The sequence below is a fragment of the Vigna unguiculata genome, chromosome 9 (genome assembly GCF_037176805.1).
Source record: "Vigna unguiculata cultivar grain cowpea cultivar isolate G323 ecotype 2 chromosome 9, ASM3717680v1, whole genome shotgun sequence".
Lineage (NCBI taxonomy): Eukaryota > Viridiplantae > Streptophyta > Magnoliopsida > Fabales > Fabaceae > Vigna > Vigna unguiculata.
The window spans coordinates 45,437,615-45,456,972 of record NC_140800.1 but is presented as its reverse complement, the minus strand read 5'-3'; the positions used below and the strand labels follow the sequence as shown (position 1 = coordinate 45,456,972).

At 30.8% G+C, this 19,358-nt stretch overlaps 2 protein-coding genes and 1 pseudogene across 2 annotated transcripts; all 3 read left to right on the top strand.

Annotated features, from left to right (window-relative positions):
• The first annotated feature begins 4,460 nt into the window (after positions 1-4,460).
• On the top strand, positions 4,461-7,592 carry LOC114162464 (uncharacterized). Its single transcript, XM_028046369.2, has 2 exons — positions 4,461-5,359; positions 6,694-7,592. The coding sequence occupies exons 1-2, from the start codon at positions 4,868-4,870 to the stop codon at positions 7,465-7,467; spliced, it is 1,266 nt and encodes a 421-aa protein (XP_027902170.1). The 5' UTR covers positions 4,461-4,867; the 3' UTR covers positions 7,468-7,592.
• A 6,275-nt stretch (positions 7,593-13,867) lies between these two features.
• Positions 13,868-15,211, top strand: LOC114163740 (putative bifunctional TENA-E protein; annotated as a pseudogene).
• Positions 15,212-17,588: 2,377 nt separating this feature from the next.
• Positions 17,589-18,961, top strand: LOC114162323 (DUF241 domain protein (DUF241)). Its single transcript, XM_028046172.2, has one exon. It carries the CDS (start codon positions 17,732-17,734, stop codon positions 18,779-18,781), a length of 1,050 nt encoding a protein of 349 aa, XP_027901973.1. The 5' UTR covers positions 17,589-17,731; the 3' UTR covers positions 18,782-18,961.
• The last annotated feature ends 397 nt before the right edge of the window (positions 18,962-19,358 follow it).

Here is a 19,358-nt window from a genome sequence, read left to right as displayed (position 1 = left end):
CGGATTTTTTTGAGTTACTAACAAGTGAGTTGGATTCACTAAATGATTAACTCGTGATAAATTGAGCTGAACCGAGCGGAATTATCCGTTTTGACAACTCTAACTCCACGTTTCAATATTTTCTTTACAAAGTTAAATACGTTGCACATAAATGTTCTTTATTAGGAATAAATATATGTTAAAATCAGTCTCTTAAAATGGATTGTCTAACTTACATTCAGTTAGGATTATGTAGTTAAAGTTACATCTTATACATTTGTTGGTAAAGTTAGGCTAAATTTTCAAAAGACCATTTCGTTAGATTTGAAAGGTCAAACTCCAACTATTCTTAAGTTTCTAGATTTGAAAGATAACTTATTTGAATAACATAACACCACCAGACATATTAATATAAGTTAATATTAAAATATAAATCTAAAGAAATGTTTTTCAGACTTTATAAATTGTTCTAATAGAAGGTTTAAATCCGTGGCATCTCTCCTTCAAAATAAACGACTTAAATCAATCTTAATTTTTTATCATTAACCATCAAAATTACTTTAAATTTAACTATCTTAGAAAATTCGAAACCTAACAACTTTACAGTTTATTAAAATGCATTTTGTTACTTGTTTCTAAAAGAACCTATCATAAAAAAGTTCCTTAAATAATCTTTCAAGTCAAACCTTTACAAGTCGTATATTAGGCAAATGAATCAATTTCAAACTTTAAATTGGAAAATTAAGTCAAATTTTATGAAGTTAAATTCATCGTACCTATACTATATTCCTAATTACAAGTTACGTAACCTGTTAGGTCCATACTGAGACACTTATGTTAAGCATTTAATAAATATACAAAATTTAGTAATAACTCTTATTATATGTTTGAATTAATAATAGTAATGCGATAATTTAAAAATAATACATGAAAATATTTTACCATGATAATTATATGTTAGTGTCGTTGATTTAATATTAAATTAACATGTTTATTAAAAAAAATTAATGACAACGTTAATTTTTGTAGTTATCAAACAAGTCAATTTTAAAAACACCAAAAGTTTATTTAAAAAAATAACTATTAAGTAAAAAATAAATAGAGTTGGTACTCGGTAGTTGTTAACATCTAGACTGTTAGGTTGGAAACAAACAAACAACCATGTAGGTTGTTTTACCTTAAGCTTTATTCTTATTGCTCAATTTGTTCATTTAAACATGTTTGTTCTAATTTTACATTGCATGCAAAAATATTACATGTTTGTGACTATTGATTTATGATTCTATAATCGGTTTCTAGTTCCTTATGGAAAAAGTTTGATGAACACATTTCGAGTTTTTTACCTCTGTTTAACATCTATTCAAAAAATATTTATTTTATTCTTCTAAGTGATTTATTTTAAATTATTTTATATTTTAAAGAAAAATATTATTTTGTAGGTGTGGAATAGGGTTGAACAAAAAATTGGGTGTTTTTCTATTATTACCTTTCTCTTATAATGCCTCAGCTGAGAACAAGAGACATTGGGTTCACCTTGACTATTTGATAGCGTAAAATTTATGAATTGAAGTGGTAGATGATATTTTTTTTTCCTTTATTAAAAATTAAAATTTTATATTTTCACATAAAATGTATTTTTGAAATTTGTCTATTAAAAATAGTTTTATGAGACATTTTTTTTTATCAACAAGCAACGTCAGATTACGAAAATTAATTTATTAGAAAGTCATGAAAATAATGATTTAAATATGTTTTTAATGGAAGACATCAATATTTTTTCCTCAAAATTTAAAAATATACTTTTTATTTATTTAATTTTGTAAAATATTATTTTCAAGTCTTGGAGACTAAACAAATTAGTGAAATTGGTGATGTGAGAAAGTAATTTAGTAAACATTTGTCTCGTGCATTCAAATAAGTCGCATATTTTTTTAAGATCTTGTTGAAAGATTTAATAAATTGTAGTCTTCTATATTATGGATACTATTTCTTTTAGTCATCTAATAAAAAAATTGCATATGTTATCATTCAATTATTCCAAGCATTTTTTTTTATTCTTCAAATTAGATGGTATATTCTTTTTAGATATTTATTATTTGAATTCTCAGCAGCTTATTGAATAACCTTACAACTTCAATCGATTATCGATTTTATTAAGGATGACAACGGGAAGAAATGTACGCGAGTTTTCATCTCTAAATTAAAACACTTACTCATTTTTAGAAGTGTTCATAATGTGGGTTGGTTCAATTTTTTTTGTTAAAAATATCAAGGTAAAATATACAAAAAAATAACATTCAGTTTGAAAGGAAAAAGAAAAAAACTTTAACCCAAACCAATTGTTAGGATTTGGTTTGATTTGGTTTTGTCGTAGTTTTCAATTTTTAATTATAATTTTCTCTTTTTTACATCCTTCAATAAAATACAATAATAAAAGATGTTAGTAAAAAATTGGTGAATATATTAAATAATAAATTAATAAAATAATAATGTTTAATATTTAATATTATTATTTAAAATTTAAATTATATACTTTTTTATGTCATATATAGCAGGTTGCTCTATTTATGATGATAAAGCAAAAATGAGTACATTGGGTTGGTGGTGATTTGGTGAGGAAATCGCTTCATATGGCCACCTCATTTTGTAACAGTGATTGCATGCATAATTGCTCATTATGAACACTTGAGTGTTAACAAAAACTTTTCGGTTGTTAAGTTAACGTTTTATTGTTGGATATGAATTTCATCCATCAAAAATAATAATTACATGCTAAATATCTATTTTATCTTTAAATTTAAATACGAAATGACGGTGCCAAATTTCTTTTTGGTATTAGAATTAAAATGCGTCAAATAATCTAAATATCTCAAATATCAATATAAAATTAATTTTTAACACGAAAAAAAAAATTACACTGTTTAATTAAAATAACTATATTTAATTGATTTTAAAATCAAAGGAGTATCAAAATTTTATACATTTTACATCAAATTTTAAAAACTAAAAATATATTTAATTGTAATAACTACTTTTTTCACTGACTTCATATGGCTAAGTCAGGAATGATGTCTAGTTGTATTATGAAGTAATCTAAAGTTATGACTTAAATAAATTAGTTTAAGAACTTTTTTAGTTAGTGTCTTAAAGTTCTGAACTTAGCTTTTGTAACCTTTTCAACTTCAGTACAATCTTAATATTTCTCCTTCCAGTATCTAAACGCAGTCATGAGAACTATACCTAATTCAACAAAGTTAAATAGACGGGTTCAGTTGAGATTACGAGATTTAATTAAGTACTAATTTCGAGTTTTGTTAAATGATAAATTTAATAATCACATATATTCGATGAGGCAGCGTATGAAATGAAGGGGAGAAGAAGAACCATTTTTTATTTACTTTAAGATAATATTTTTTTTATTAAAAATAGTTGTCAACTGAGCATAAAATATTCTTTTCGAACCACATATCCAAACTTACTCACCTTACTGTGTAAAAAATAAAGTAAAAATAACATTTTATAAATAGAAAATACTTGGTGTAGTATTTATTCAGTATAACAAGACAAATATTTAATATGATTAAAACATGAACTTATAAAACAGTTTTGACCTTTTAAAGAATTTAAAATTAACATTGAGTGAATCTAGAGAAAAGAAAATGTACATAGATATAACGGTAGAGATCTAGATTTAAAGGTTATATAAATTAAATATGGATGTTTTGATCAAACGCAATCTCCACAACTATAATATTTGTTTGCGCATAATTACTGACATTGTAACGGTTAAAATGATCAAAATCTAATATTTTTCTTTCATCAATTTAAAAAGAAAATAAATTAATTTAGAATATTTCAGTAATAGATAGAATTCGAATATACGAGGATCAAATATAAAGAAGTATGTAGTAAAAAAAAAAGATTTCAGCCCCACCTTCAACGTTCAAATTAATTGACACGGATATATAAACATTCTGAAATAAATGTGATGATATCTTAAAATGAAATACAAGCATCAGTAAATTATTTAAAATATATTTATGTTGTATGTACACAATTTTTTTTTATTACACTTAAATTCAAATAAAAACATAATCTGAAAATAATTCTCAAAGGTAATATATATATATATATATATATATATATATATATATATATATATATATATATATATATATATATATGTATTAAATCTTAATACAAGTAATAAAGACAAAAATTATTAAACTAAAATAATATTCAATAAATAAAACAACAAAATCAATGGATAAAATGCATAATTATTTATTTTATTATTAGATATTAAGTTAAAAAAATTAACCGTATCCAAGTTTTAACAGGTCTATAGATTTCTACAAACAATGAAATCTTATTCCGGAAGATATGGATATGATTTAGTTGAGTTTGGCAACTATATAATATCTTCCAAAATCTTACCCAATTTAAATCTACAAATTCACCATTTTGATCCGACCCAACCATCTTTCTTGAAAAAATATACAACAGAAAGAAAATGTTTGTTAAATAAGGAAGGTGAAGAATAATCGAAAGAAAGTGGCTAATATTTTTGATTCAAACACGGCGTTACAATTAGGTGTAGTGTGTTAATGGAAAATTTGTGTGTACACTTTTCAAAATTCTCATTCTTCATGCTACTCTCACACTTCTCTCTAGTCATACCAAATAGCCTCATGGTACCCGCCACCTTCTTCTTATGCAACGCAACACCATTTCTCACCCAAGCATGCTCCTTCCATTTCATCACGCATCGCTTCATATGAATCTTATTGCTCTCTGCGTTAGTTGCGTTTCACGTGACGTGATCAACCACACCCTCTTCTGAGACGGTGAAGAAAAAAAAGCAGAGAAATCGAGGGACAGAAAAGAGATGTTAAAGAGCCCCAGAAAGTTTGTTAATCCCGTTACTAAATGGGTTTGTGAGATTAATTGGCGTTTAACCGGGTTGATCATCCCTTTCGTTTTATTTCTTATCTTTTTCTCTCTCCATTATTCGTCCACTTCGAACGGTTTTAACGCCTTTTATCCCGTTAAGTTTTTTCTCCGACTCCCTTTTTCCGGCGAGAGTGAGCATGTTTTGAATAAGGAGGAGTTACTGCGGTCGAAAATTGCGGTGTGTTTGGTCGGTGGCGCTAGGAGGTTCGAACTCACGGGACCCTCCATAATTGAAAATATACTCAAACAGTACCCGAATTCGGATCTTTTTCTCCACAGTCCGTTGGATTCGGATACGTTCAAGTTCTCGCTCTTGAAGTCTGCGCCAAATGTTGCCGCCGTTCGACTCTTCCACCCTCAGCCGTTGCCGGAGAACGAGTCTTATGTTCGAGTCCTCACCGCGCACAACTCGCCCAACGGCATCCAGGTATTTTTCGCCGCTGTTTTTTCTCTACTTTCTTTATTAGTCATTGCCCCTTTTTCCCTTTTTCTGGATTCCTGAAAATACCACTTCGAATCAGTTGTTAAACATATATTTTTCTTGTTCCTGTTTCTTAGTTTTCTTTTGAAATAACAAATAATCAATATGGATGGATCGTCGTCTCAAGAACAGTTACTAAGAAATTTAAATTAATAAACGAAATATTTACAGTAAATTAATTTTATCACCTATTTTAAAAAAATGAGGATTTTAGGAATATTGTTTGATGGAAGAATTTGAGCGAGTTGCTCGGTCACCCTTGTTGCACCTTTTTGCAGATATTGTTGTCATATCAGTATCGAATTCTTTTCCTTTCCTTTTCTCCTCCCCTTACCCAAGTCCATTTTGGATGCTATCGTAAAAATAAAGAAAAGTAAAATTCATGACAAATCTTGACTTCTACTTTTCATCTTCCAAAACAATTCCATGAAATCCAGATGAAGTTTGGTGAGAGGAAAAACCCGTCATTTATGAGTGGGGCACAATATTTTAACCGTGTTTAGTAGGAGTAGGTTATTATTGCTTGCAGGCACGTAATCACGTTAGGTTTGAGTATTTATGTATACTTAAAAAAGGGTTGTTACGATATTTGGCTGTATATTTTTATATTTATGTCAAAATGTTAATTTTAGGTTTTTTTATATGCACATTATTATACTATATTATATTATACTTGTATTATTATTAGTCGTATAAAATATGTCCATTCTAAATGTGAAATAATTTAAAAGAAAATACTTAAAAACGTTAACATCATTTAAATTTCTAAAATTCTTAAGATAAGTATACACAAAAAAAATTAAAAAAAATGTACCTTATGTCACATGCAATATTCATTTTGAGATAGAATCAAATCAAATAAAGAAAGCCTCAGCCTTCCCTTTTTATGCACTAGCTACCAGTCAACCACTTTCTACTTGCCTGCAATTCTTGCCCGCAACCAACCATCTTTGTTTATGCCTAAATTAATTCCTAGACTGTTCAATTTTTGCTAAGTATGTTGTAGGTTAAATTTTTTGACATTAATATTCAATTACTTATTTGGGATTTGGATGAAAAGATAGAAACTTTGGAGAGTTGTTGGGAAGTATTTTTCAAGATTGATAGGGTGAAAAGGGTAGTGCGAGGGGAAGTTCCTCTCTGGCCCTACGCGTCTAAATGATCCATGAACTTTTAGAAAAGCTAAACCAACCAAAAAAGTTGCTTAGAGTTGAAGTGTGACGCTAACGTAGAAACCAAATACTAATTATGATTGAATTTAATTAGTTTACGTTTTGCAGGGGCTTCTTCAGTACTTCAACCTCGTGGAGGGGTGCTTAACAATGATAAGATCACACCAACAGAAGAACAACTTCACGTACCAATGGGTAGTTCGAACACGTGTAGATGGGTACTGGAACGCACCGTTGGGCCCACAAAACTTCGTTCCGGGAAAGTACCTGGTCCCACCGGGCTCCTCGTACGGTGGACTTAACGACCGTTTAGGAATCGGCGACCTTGCAACCTCCACGGTTGCACTGTCGCGTCTCTCGTTGATTCCGCACCTCGATTCCGCGGGCTTCAACAACCTCAACTCGGAGGCAGCCTTCAAGGCCCAACTCACCACGCAGAATGTGACCCACGTGGCCAAACGACTCCCTTTCTGCGTCGTTTCTGATCGCCGCTACGATTTCCCGCCGGGACAGTTTGGCGTGCCGGTGGCGGCGTTGTCGAGCCCCGGGCCGCTCAGCGGCGCTAAGTGCAGGCCGTGCACGGCGGTGTGCCAGGGTCTGTGCGTGGAGACCGTGATGGAGACGGTGGAGAAGGTGTGGAGTTGGACGGAGTGGGAGAACGGCGTGCTTGAGCTCTGCGACGCTCACGAAGGATGGGAAAGTGGTTGGGAGAAGATTTTCGATCGGGTCGCCGGGAAGAAACGTGCCCGTGCTAGAAAGCGAATCCAGTCTATGAAAATGGGAGAGTGCGTTAAGGATTTTCAGAAGCTGAGAAAACGCACTGCGGATTGGAGTGCGCCTGCGGAGGATGAGATTTGTACATTGGGTTTGAGTCCACACTGAACTTGCACCCTTTTTCTTTTTTTTTTTCTTTTGTAGAAATAGGAAAAATATATTAAATTGAAAAATACATAAGCACAATCCTTAAATTGAAAAATATATATTAAAAATTGTTTTATGTTTACACATCAGTTTTGTAAAATTTATTTGAGCTCTTCCTCATCATCAAAACAAAATTTGGAAATATCGTGAAAAACTTTTGTTAGATAAAAATAGAGCAATTTTGAGATATTTAACGTAAAATAAATATTACGCATTTGTAAATTATTTGTAAATAATTATTAAAATTTATTCTATGATGGATAAAAAAATAAAGTGTTTATCATTGATATTATAATAAATTTTTAATTTTTTAATCATTATTTTAAAAGTTATATTAGAAGTATTTTTTTATTGCTTAAGTGTAAAAAATATATTAGTGAGATCCATATTCATTAAATCTCTTATAATGTTTATGTTCGTCTATAAAAATATTTAGATTTTAAAGGTATTTCGACACTACGTACTGCTGAGTGATTAAAATTGAGACTTAATCTTGAGCTATATTTAAAAAATATGATCTTAGTTTAGACCATAATTGAGAAATAATCAGCATTTATTTCCACTAAAAAATTATACTACCAATTTTAGTTTAGGTTAAATTAATGCAAACCAACCAGTGAAAAAAATAATAATAAAAATAGATTTGATTTAACCCTAACTTATCAGCCATCTAGTCCTAAATAAAGAAGTAACAAAAAATGGACGATCTTTTGTCGAAAACACATCGTGTGAAGGGTATGGAATCGGTGGATGAAGTGAAGTTTACCTTAGATAAACTTAGCTTATTTTTCCCATTTATGACACGAAATATTGATTATTCACTCTATACAAGTATTTTTCGTGCTTGGTTAGCTTTCCAGGAATTCTAGATTCTTTAATCTCAAAATCAATTTAAAAATTTACAAGAGGAAATGAAAACTTGAGAACCTAATTTTAGAGATAGTGTAGTCATTAAAAAATAAAATTTAATAATTAAAAAATGAAAAGAACATAAAAGACAAAATAGTGAATGTATCATGTATGTTAGGATCAAAATCATGACCCAATTGAATTAGTGTTTGTGTCATGCAGATACACAGTGCAACTAAAAGCATTGTGTTTTGTCACCCTCTATGCCACCACCTTTCAATAGTTTTTCTTTGTGGTACATAGTTACAGAGACATGCACACACTCTTTTTTAACAGTCTAACAGGAACGTACACAGGGCCATGACAACCATCTTACACACACCAAAAAGAGAGACACAACCCTACACCCTCTTCTGGGGAACCTCTTGTCTTGGGCTTCTTCTTCACGTGATTCCACCACCATTATCAATCACTGCGTGCATGTCCCACTTCTTAATTTTCCTCAAAGTCATAACTTTATGCATAGTTTCCATGATGAGATAACCATCTATATGTATGTATGTATATTGTATTCAAATTCAATCCTTAAATCATTGCACTCTATATCATATATTACACCCACCATCTTAGTTTTGGAGCTTCACACAAACCTCCACGTTTCCATTCGAAGCCATTGGATTTTTTGAATCATGTTGTTCCAAAATTTTGAAATTTTAAGTGAGTTTCAGTAAATAAGTAAAAAATAGGAAGTTGAATCTCCTATAGAATCTCTCCTTAAAAAGTACGTAACATAATAATTACAAAACCTGACACTCTTTCTGAGCACATCCAATAACCATGTAACAAAAAAAAAATGTTGTATGAAGTAGAATCAGTCTCACTTTTTGATACCCATAATTTAGATGTTAAGATAAGTGACTTCACAGTCGTAAAAAATAAAATGTTAAAAACATATATATTTATGTTAGCAACCAAATAATTATTTTATAACATTCTTACATTAGAATAAAAATTATAAAAAAAAATCTTTAAAGATAAAAATAAGGTAAATTAACCTATGGAGATGAACTAATTAATTACTCTTCCCTCTTACAATAAGGCCAAGGCTCATAGGCATACTGAACTTTGAATATGATTTTTATTTAGAATAAAAAGTGGAATTGCATGCTGAACGAGAAGTCATATTTTATTGTATTAAACTAGGACTCTCTGAATGAAGAATTAAGAATTCAGCGACGAAGAATTAAGAGTTCAGCCTAATGCACTTTCGGAACAGGAGATAGGAGGTGTAAGAGTTCAGCGTAACGCACTTTCGGAGCAGGAGATAGGAGGTGTAAGAAAAAGAGCTTTTGTATATATATAAATTAAATTTGTAATCATATTGTAATAATTAGTTTAATTAGTTTATAAGTAAATAAGAAGTAAAGTTGTAATCATATTTCTATGAAGATATAGAGTAGTTTCTTCAGAAACTAAGTTTATGAGAATATAAATTGTAAATAATGATGCTAAACCTCTGTGTGCAGAAGCTGTTATTATAACATATGCAATTGAAAAATAACCATTAGTTGTTATCATATCATTAGTATTTGTTGAAAGTGAAGTAATCGTGTTTTGTTTCAATAGAAGTGATAAAGTTGAAACGGTGATTTCTGACATGCACTGCACTGGTTCTCTTTTGTTTACTAATCGAAGGTTGAAAAAAGCTTAAAAGAAAACAAAGATAAAAGGTTGTATTGTAACTAACCGTATATTAGAAACACGAGGAAACTAAAATAGTAAAGATGAAACAACAGCCTTATTATTACATATATATGGTGTTACTGGATATAAGATTGGCCGGTGATATCTAAATCTCTGTCCCCAGATGAAGGGGGAGGATTGTGTTGGGGCTTGATAGCGTCCTTATCAACGGGGCCATCAGCACTCTGACTGTCACTAGCCGGTGGCTTTGTAGGTTTCTCCGGTTGCCCTTTCTCGGTACCGTACATTCCACCACCGTAGGCACCGTGCGTTACAGGATCCATTCTTGAGATTTGGGGTCCCTCCCCCAGTTTTTTCTCTTCCTTCTCTCTCTGCATTGATCACGCTTTCACCGACGATTCACTCTTCCCTTTCATCTCTTCTCCTTATATGTAGAACCACACATTTCTAGATCTTCATTTCGCCTTCTCTCTGTGTTTGACAACTGTCTTTTTATTATATCCACGTGGCAGCATGTTTCCATGCCACGTATCCCATCTTCTCTTTCAATACTTTACCTAATCCATATCCACTTCCTTTTCTCATTTTTTTATGGATAATAACTTAAAATCTAATCATACAATATTTTATAATTGCAGAAAATTTCGATGAGTTTTTCTTTTTTGAATATTAAACCTGAAAAATATAAAAACAATAAACACAACAAAAGTCTTGAAAGTTATTTAACAATTTCTAATAACAAAATGTACGCTGTTAAAAATCGTAAATCTATTTGTTATTTATTAATTTAATGAAAATTTATTATTTGTGTCATTAAAATTACGAGAGAGACTACAAATGCACTTCTTTCACCCTCTAAAGAACGTTGTTTTTTAATATTTTGTTGGGGGTGTTGTTCTTATCTTGTTGTCTTTTCTAGATTTTTCTTGGGTTGGGTCATATCTTTTATTCTTCTTTTTATTTGCCAGCCCATAAAATTGAACAGTGAACATGCTTTATGGGGCACAGATTGTCTGGGCTTAATTTCTTTTGTTTGGGCTTTGATATCTTGCATGTGTTCTTGTATATACTCTTAAAAGATTTTTATTTTTATTCAACTATTATTTTAAAAATTAATTTAATATAAAATTAATTACCTTTTTATTATTTATAATTTTATTATTTATCTAAATTCAAACTTTATATATATATATATATATAAACTTTTAATATTTGTTTATATTGTTTCTTTTAGAGTGTTATTATAGCCATCTTCATATATCAACATTTTTTTTTCTTCCGATGGACGGAAAAACAACATATCTTAAACGTGTTGTGTTAAAAATGCTAGTTTATTTATATTGTCACTTAATTATTTTATTATTTTTAATTTATATATTTTTTTCGTATTCATCTCTTCTTCATTTATAGACTTTCTTGTTTTTGTCTCTACAGCGATTTTCATTTACTTAGATTGTTCAAAACTTGATTATGATTCAAAGATAAAATCAAAATTTTGCTTATAAATCAAAGAACAAGTATCTTTCAAGTTTTCTCCACCTTATATTAATCCATGTATCTCACTCAAATAACATTTTATCGATGGATTGTTAACTGTTAATTGCATTTTCCCAATAACTCTGTGACATTAATTTACTTTTCTTTGTTATCTTGCACATGAAAATAATCAATGAAGGTAGACAAGTTAACTCAATTAAAAAATAAGTAAAAAACACAAAATGAAATAAAAAATTGTTTTAATATCAAACCAATTTAATATTTTTTTCCACCCCACCTACAAAAACCAAACTTACTCAATAATAGATTCGTTCATTTTTTCTAATTGATATTGCACTACACTAATGTTAGTGATGATAAATTAATCAACAAGTAGGAAGAAATGCATCATCCATAGCCACACAAGTTATTGTTTTTATTTAATACTTTTGAAATTTTAAAACTTCTCGTGTCTCTTTAATTATGTCCACACACATTCTCTTCTATCCATTTTTTTTCCTTTTGAAACTCTTCAGGCTTCATGCATTAGATGAGACACTATGTTGAGCCGATCATGAAATTTTTTATTAACTTTATTATTTAGAATATGTCATACACTACTAGAAAATTGTCAATTAGCTATCTGCAATTTTTTTTTATAGAAATTTCATGCAAAATTTATTATGGATTTATTGTTATATGATTTTTTTCTTGTGAATTTAAATTTTTAAAAAATTTCACATAAAACTTTTATATTTGTTACAAATTTTTCCTGCAAATTTAAATCAGTAAGAAAATACTAAATTTTTTTACAGATTTTTGCTTGACAATTTTTTGCAGGAATTTCATACAAAATTTACTGAAAAATTATTTGTTTTTTATTTAAATTTGCACGTTAAATAAAAAGCAAGAAAAGACGCAGGTTATTTAAAGTTCTTCATGCACATTTTGTTGGAAAAAGAAATTGGCAAATAAGTTTTACAATATTTGAATAAAATTTGGCAAGAAATTTACAATCTCTTTATACGTGGTTTTTTATTCATATTTTTCCCTAGAAAAAGTGTTATAAGCATTTTATTATTATTATTATTATTATTATTATTATTTAACTCATTTACTTTATGTATTTAAACATGAAAAATATTTTTAAAATATTCTTAATCTTAAAATTTACTTAACCAAATTTATATAACCTTCATTTATATTTTTAATGTTTTTATTAATAATTATCATAGACTATAAATATCATTCATTACGAGAAAAATAATTATTACTTAAAATATTTTCTGCAAAAATTTATTCATAAAAAATACATTTATTTTAATGGTTAAATTAATTATTTTCATATAATTATTAGTAAAAGTTTATTTTTAAAATATGAAAAGAAATTAAAAAAATTTTGGTGCTCATTCAAATTCAATCTTACTCTCACTCCTTTCTCTGAAACTACTCCTTTCATTCTTCTCTTTACAAAGTACTTTCATTCTTCTTTGTACTGTCACTTTTTACATTATACAATCAAAAATTAACGGTTCTCTCATTTTATTCTTCATCTCACTTCTAATTTGCAGTTGTTCAACATCCCTATTAATATCTGCATCTGAACCTAGACTCTCTCATCTCTCTCAGTAGTGCGTAAAGAATGAGTAGAAGAATCTGAAGCGGGAGCTGCTGTGGGCGCAAGAGGAGGTGAAGCATATCCATTCGGTGTCGTCAGTGATTGGCAAGTTCATGGAGATGGTGGATCAGAACAATAGCATCATCGGATCCGCCATCGAATCATCAACACCATCAACCTCGAGCTAGTCAAACCTTCTACCTCTGTTGCACTCCACTGCCACTCTAATGCGCTCGTCGACGTCGTCCCGCCGTCGGAGGCTGATTTCAGTTTTTCGCTCCTCAGCCAGTTCGAGAAGCTTGACGTCACTTATAATGTCAGTTTCTTTGCGTTTTATCGTTCTCACTTGTCGAGTTTAGGTGAATGATAATACCTAGGGTTTTTGGCTAGTGCTGAATTAGATTCTTTCGCTTTTGATTTTCCCTTGCAGTTTGGTTAGGGTTTGTTGAGGCTACATCATTACTTTTTGGATCAGAAGTATACAATAGGGCTTCATCTTTCCCAACCATGTATTTTGTGTTAAGGGAGCACGACTAATAATTTTCATGTTTATGCAGATTTAGTTTGTTTAAGGTGCTAGTAACGGTGTGTCCTAAAGGACTTTTTGCTTTAGAGCCTTACATGTGATGAGAGGTGCTTTTCTTGTCAATTTTAATTGAATTGTTGGTGGTATGGACAACAAAAATGTAGGTTTGTGGGAGATATAATTTGAGGATGATAAAGCTTGTAGCAAAAGTGGCAAAAAGTGAGTTCAAATTTCATAACTATTAATTCCATCACGGTCTACCTTACTATGTAGTGAGTCTTATTTTACCTTGGAGCTATGGCTAATATAGGAATTAGTGTTCCCAAACAAACCAAATGATAAAAGAATTCTTTGCTTAAATTTTCACATGGACATTTTCTAGCCAATATTGTTTATCATTCTTAAAAAGTGGCTTGTCATTCCAAGTCTCCAAGGAAAAGATAAAACAATTAGTACAAATTGTTAAATAATTAAGACTTGTATAGTCTATGTTGCTAACTTTTTGCTTCTTTATAGCTAAGCTATTAATCTTCGACACAATACATTATACAACACTTCAGGATTGTGCAACAGGGTGTAAGAAGCTGGAGGGGACAGTGAAAAATGTGTTCACAACAGGGAAAATGACAATGGATGTGGTAGTTGAGCTTGGATCCACCAATGGTTTCTGATTTATATAAATCAGGTTCCTGACATTATATTATTTAGTACAATTTTGAGTAGCTCTGTCAAAATTTTAACTATTGTTTCGCAATCAGTGCAATGTCGCACAATTTTCTATTTTATTTAATGAACTCAGTTTCAAAATACCTAATTTTTAATAAATTTTAGTTGATAACAAAATTTGCGTTGGAAGAAGTTTGTATTTTATAGTTGTTGTATTCTTTTTATGCAGGCACAAGATTACTTATTCGTTCGAGATTTTGTCCCATTTGTGGCCAATGTGTTGATAAAAGCTTGGAAGGAATCAAATGCGAGTGGTGACATGGAAGTAATATTGCGGGTCATTGTTTCCCTGAAGGACTAGATATCATGATTTAAGAGAGAAGCTAGCAAGTGGGGTATTTCACTCTCTGAAGTTGTTCCTCAGCAAGCAAACCAAAAATACCATGAGTAGGTTTCTTAATCTTCTGTCATCATATTCTGATCAATGTATTGTAGGCAACAAAATTTTCTCATATTTCTGTGGGAGATTTAAGAAATGATTGAGTTTTAAAATGATCAATTATGCCAAGGTTTAATGAACTATAGGCTAGATTTTACAGGTTAGATCCTTCCTTAGGTGTACTCTAATGTAATAAAACAAAAACCCTTCCTAGACATGGATACATGGAATGTTAAACAAATCATTTGGTACTCTGGTCTGCCAGGTTGTTTGTATTGTAACATATGAACATTGTGATAGGTTGCTGGAAAGTCTAATGAGTCCAGACGTGGAATATATTGTAGCTATCACAACATTTTGGGCCATTGAAGCAGTGTATCAGTAGAGCTTTTTTTGCTGCATTGCTCATTGTATCAACATAAAATAAATTTCAATTTAGATTTGGCTTGGGCATTTCATTAAAGTTTTAAGATTTGGGGAGTTGAAAGGAGCAGGTTTAATTATTGAACAAGTTAAAGGTTTTCATATTCAGTTTTTTCTCTTCTTGGTGCAAGTCCTTTCCTTCCAACAACATATTCAGTTGCTTGGCATTGGCTTAAAAAGTGAATTAGAGGTACATTGCTTTTTTGCTTATTCAACATTTGAATTTTATTTTTTGAGATGGTTATCTAAATAATGCAAGTGTATTGACTGCTATCTTCACTACTAAAAAAACTCATATTTTCTGCCAATTTTGTTTTGAAATTTTTTTTGTAGGAAATACTTATAAATTTTGTTATGAAAAAAAGATTTACAGGAAATTGCTGCCAATTTTCTTGCAAAATATTTTGTATAAAACACTTTTTGCAACAAGTTTTGTAAGAAATACTTGCGAATTTTATAATTTTGTAGGAAATAATTACTCACCAAGGAATTACCTGCCAATTAAAATTCTTAGAAAAAATAGCAGGAAAAAGTCTTTTCTTGTAAAATTTTTTAACAAATTTGAAAGAAAATTCCCATGTAATATGAGAATTTGTAGTAGTGCTTTCCCATTAAACTTCAATAACATTATTTATTACCTTCGATTGCAGATTTATCTCTCTACACAGAGAATACACTTTTGATGAATACTTGAAGAGAAGAAATCTTGCACATCATTGTGATTATTGTTGTTATATATTTGCAGTGTAACTTTTTCTAATTTTATTATGATCTTCATACTCCAAGTCCAATCTATGAATTATGTTATGATTCCTCGATATAATTTATTCTAGTTATGGAAGTTGATTGTTTTCAAGATTATTTCTACTTTTTTTTTATCAAATAGTGTGCTCATAAGATGTAAAATATAAATTTCTTTTATAAAAAATAAAATGTAGAATATATTTAATTAAAACTACAAGAAATATTTTATTAATTAAATTGTAAAATATAAAATATATCAGAATATACAGATTTTAAAATAAAATAAAATTATATTCAAATAAAGAATAAAATAACATCATTAGGCTCCAAAGAGTAATTATATATTGTTTAAAATTCATAAAAAGTTTTTGCGAATTTTCTTGCAATAGAAAAAATATACTTACAAATTTATTTTTGTAGGAAAAATTACTTGCGAATTTTTTTGGCAAGAAATTATCTACAAATTTAAAATATGCAAGAAAATTATTTGTGAAATGTAATTTGCAAGAAAAAATACATGCAAATTTTTAGTTTGATTTTTTCGTAGGAAAATTGTTGCAAATTTTTTTCATAAAAAATTTTGTTACGAATATTTTTTATAAAAAAATTTGCAAAAAATATCCTGTGAATTTTTAAATTTCACAATAATTAATTACCCACCTACCGATCAAAATTCGTAATAAAAATGACAGAAAACTCTTTTCCTACAATTTTTTGTAGAAAATTTGCAAAAAAGTTCCCCAGTAATAATAAAAATTCTAGTAATGATACCACAACTTCCTTTAATTTACAAATAACTTATTCAGTGATGATTTTACCCCCTCCAAATTAGGTAAATCATTCAACCATAACTATCAACTTGTAGTACAAATAACTTTGTATATATAATAGTTGTTTCATATATAATAAATTAAAATAACATTTTATTTTATTTTTCTTCAAATAAATATTATACGTAACGATTTTTCTCCATTTATTAAAATTTAATATCTTCAAGTTTATTTTATCTGAAAACCATTTTTTTTCTGAAAAAAGGAGAGATTATTTTCATCTGAAAAAAAAAAAAAACTGGGTATAGCCGTTTGACTTCAGAAAAGATTTTGGCGATATTTTTGGAGGATTCTTGATTTCCACATAATCTTCTTAGAAATCATAAACGCCGCGTATAATCAAGCAAGACTTGCATAATCTTCTAGGGTTGAGATGAGTTTGGAGTTCCAAGGATGAGATCATGTGTGTAAGTGTAATTACAACTAACACGCCTTCAATTAATACAAAGATTAATCGCCGGAAAACTATGAATCATTCAAGATTCCATTTCATCCATGTATCAGACACTACAGAACAAACCACGCCGACGCACGCGCTTCTTTGAAGTCATCCAGCTCCAACTTGTATCACTGACAGCTACTTACCCAAACATTTCTTTCTTCCAAAACAAACACAACAACGATAACATAACATAACATGCCTCATTTGTTAGCGTCAATCAAGGAAAATCCACAACACTCTACTAAAAATGTTCAACTTCAACAGTAACTTTGGTTTTTCTTTCACTGCGTCAAATTTCAGAGTTATTTGAGAAAAATTGAAGAAGCTGGAACGGTTTCTTAACCAACGAAGATATTGACAGAAAGAAGATGCTAAAATTTATTTAATTTTTGAGACAGGGGAAAAACAAGTCCAGCGACTATGTTTTCCTTGGCGTGCACGTGTATTTACAGAGACGAAGAATATAAAAAAGCAACGGAGAAAGATTAAAAAATTGACAGAATAAACTATGATTATACATCGTTATATAAATACTCAAACGAAATCACACGAAGCACCGCAAAACACACGAATCTTCTCTCTATTCCGTGAGAAGAAGATTGAAATAGAAATAAAAATGGTAGGCGTTTTCCGGCGTTCCCTCTCCTTCCCAAACAAAAATCCGAACCGTCCATCACAGAAACCGCACATATCTCACCACATCAGGTCCATCAGTCTTCCCTGCAGATCCCACCCTCTGATCTCCGAGATCAAGGACGAGATCAACGGTCTCAGATCGTGGGCCGCCACTTCCAAAGCCCAACAACAAACTTCCACGACCCTCTCCCAGGGCTTGACCCTTCTCAAGGACACCCACGAGACCCTACAACACATCCTCAACCTCCCTCAGACTCTAGAATCCCTCCGAAGCCACCCTCTCTGGCTCCAGAACCTTCTAGAAGATTTCCTCCGCTTCGTCGACGCCTTCGGAATCTTCCAAACATCCGTCATGGCTCTCAAGGAAGAACACTCCTCCGCCCAGATGGCCATAAGAAAACGCGACGACTCCAAGGTTGTCGCCTACGTAAAAGCTAAGAATAAAATCTCCAAAGAAATCGAAAACATCGTGTCCGTTCTCCGATGTGTCAGTCTTGCTCAACACCAACAACATTGCACGCAGCAGGCTCCAACGTCCCTCGTGGACGCTGAACTGAGACACGTCATCGCCGACGTCATGTCCGTGACGGTTTCCGTTTCCGCGGCGCTGTTCAACGGGATGGCAGCGTCGTTCGCGTCTCGAAGGTTGTCGTGGGCACAAATGGTGAAGCTGTCGAGAAAAGGTGGGAGGGTGAAGAAGGATCGTGAAGGCGTTGAAGAGCTCCGAGAACGGGATGTGGTGGAAATGGAAAATCTTCGGAATCTGAAGAAGAAAGACGATGAAGAAGTGAGATTGATTTTGAAGAAAATGCGGGATTTGGAGGAACGAATCTGCGCCATTGAAAACGATACCGAGAAAGTGTTGAGGGCTTTGATAAACTCTCGCGTCGCTCTGCTCAACCTTCTTACCCTTACACAGTAGATCCCATTTTTTTTTTTAATTATTTAGATTATTTTTTTGAAGAAGATATAGCAAACTTCATTCTTTTTAATGTACTTCCCTTACGAAATTAGATAAATTTTACGCTCTTATTCTTTGTAAACACACGTGTATGATTGGAACATATTGAATTTAATTCAAACAGATTAATTTTTTGTTGTATCCTAGGCTGTCTCCTTGGATAACCTTGGTTATGTTCATCATGATTGAGTAGTGTTTGAGTTAGTTCTCTGACCTATCTCAATTTTATCTAAAAAAAGAAGCCATTTTTTCCGAATTTGTGAGGAAAGTGAAGCAGATCTACATTTTATTTTAAACAATGATAAACTTTTGAAGCAGTTCCTAAAGTTTAATGTGATTGATCCACATGCATTGTGATTTATACCATAATATTTACAAAATGGGAAAGTTTGTTTATGAAATTAATTAATATTGCTCAAAAGGTATTGGGGGAGCGCATACTTTAATTAAAAGAAATAAAAAATTAATTTTTTGTTTTTGTTTTTATAATAGAATATTTGTAGCATTTCTCCACTAGAGCACTAGACATGGAAGCAAG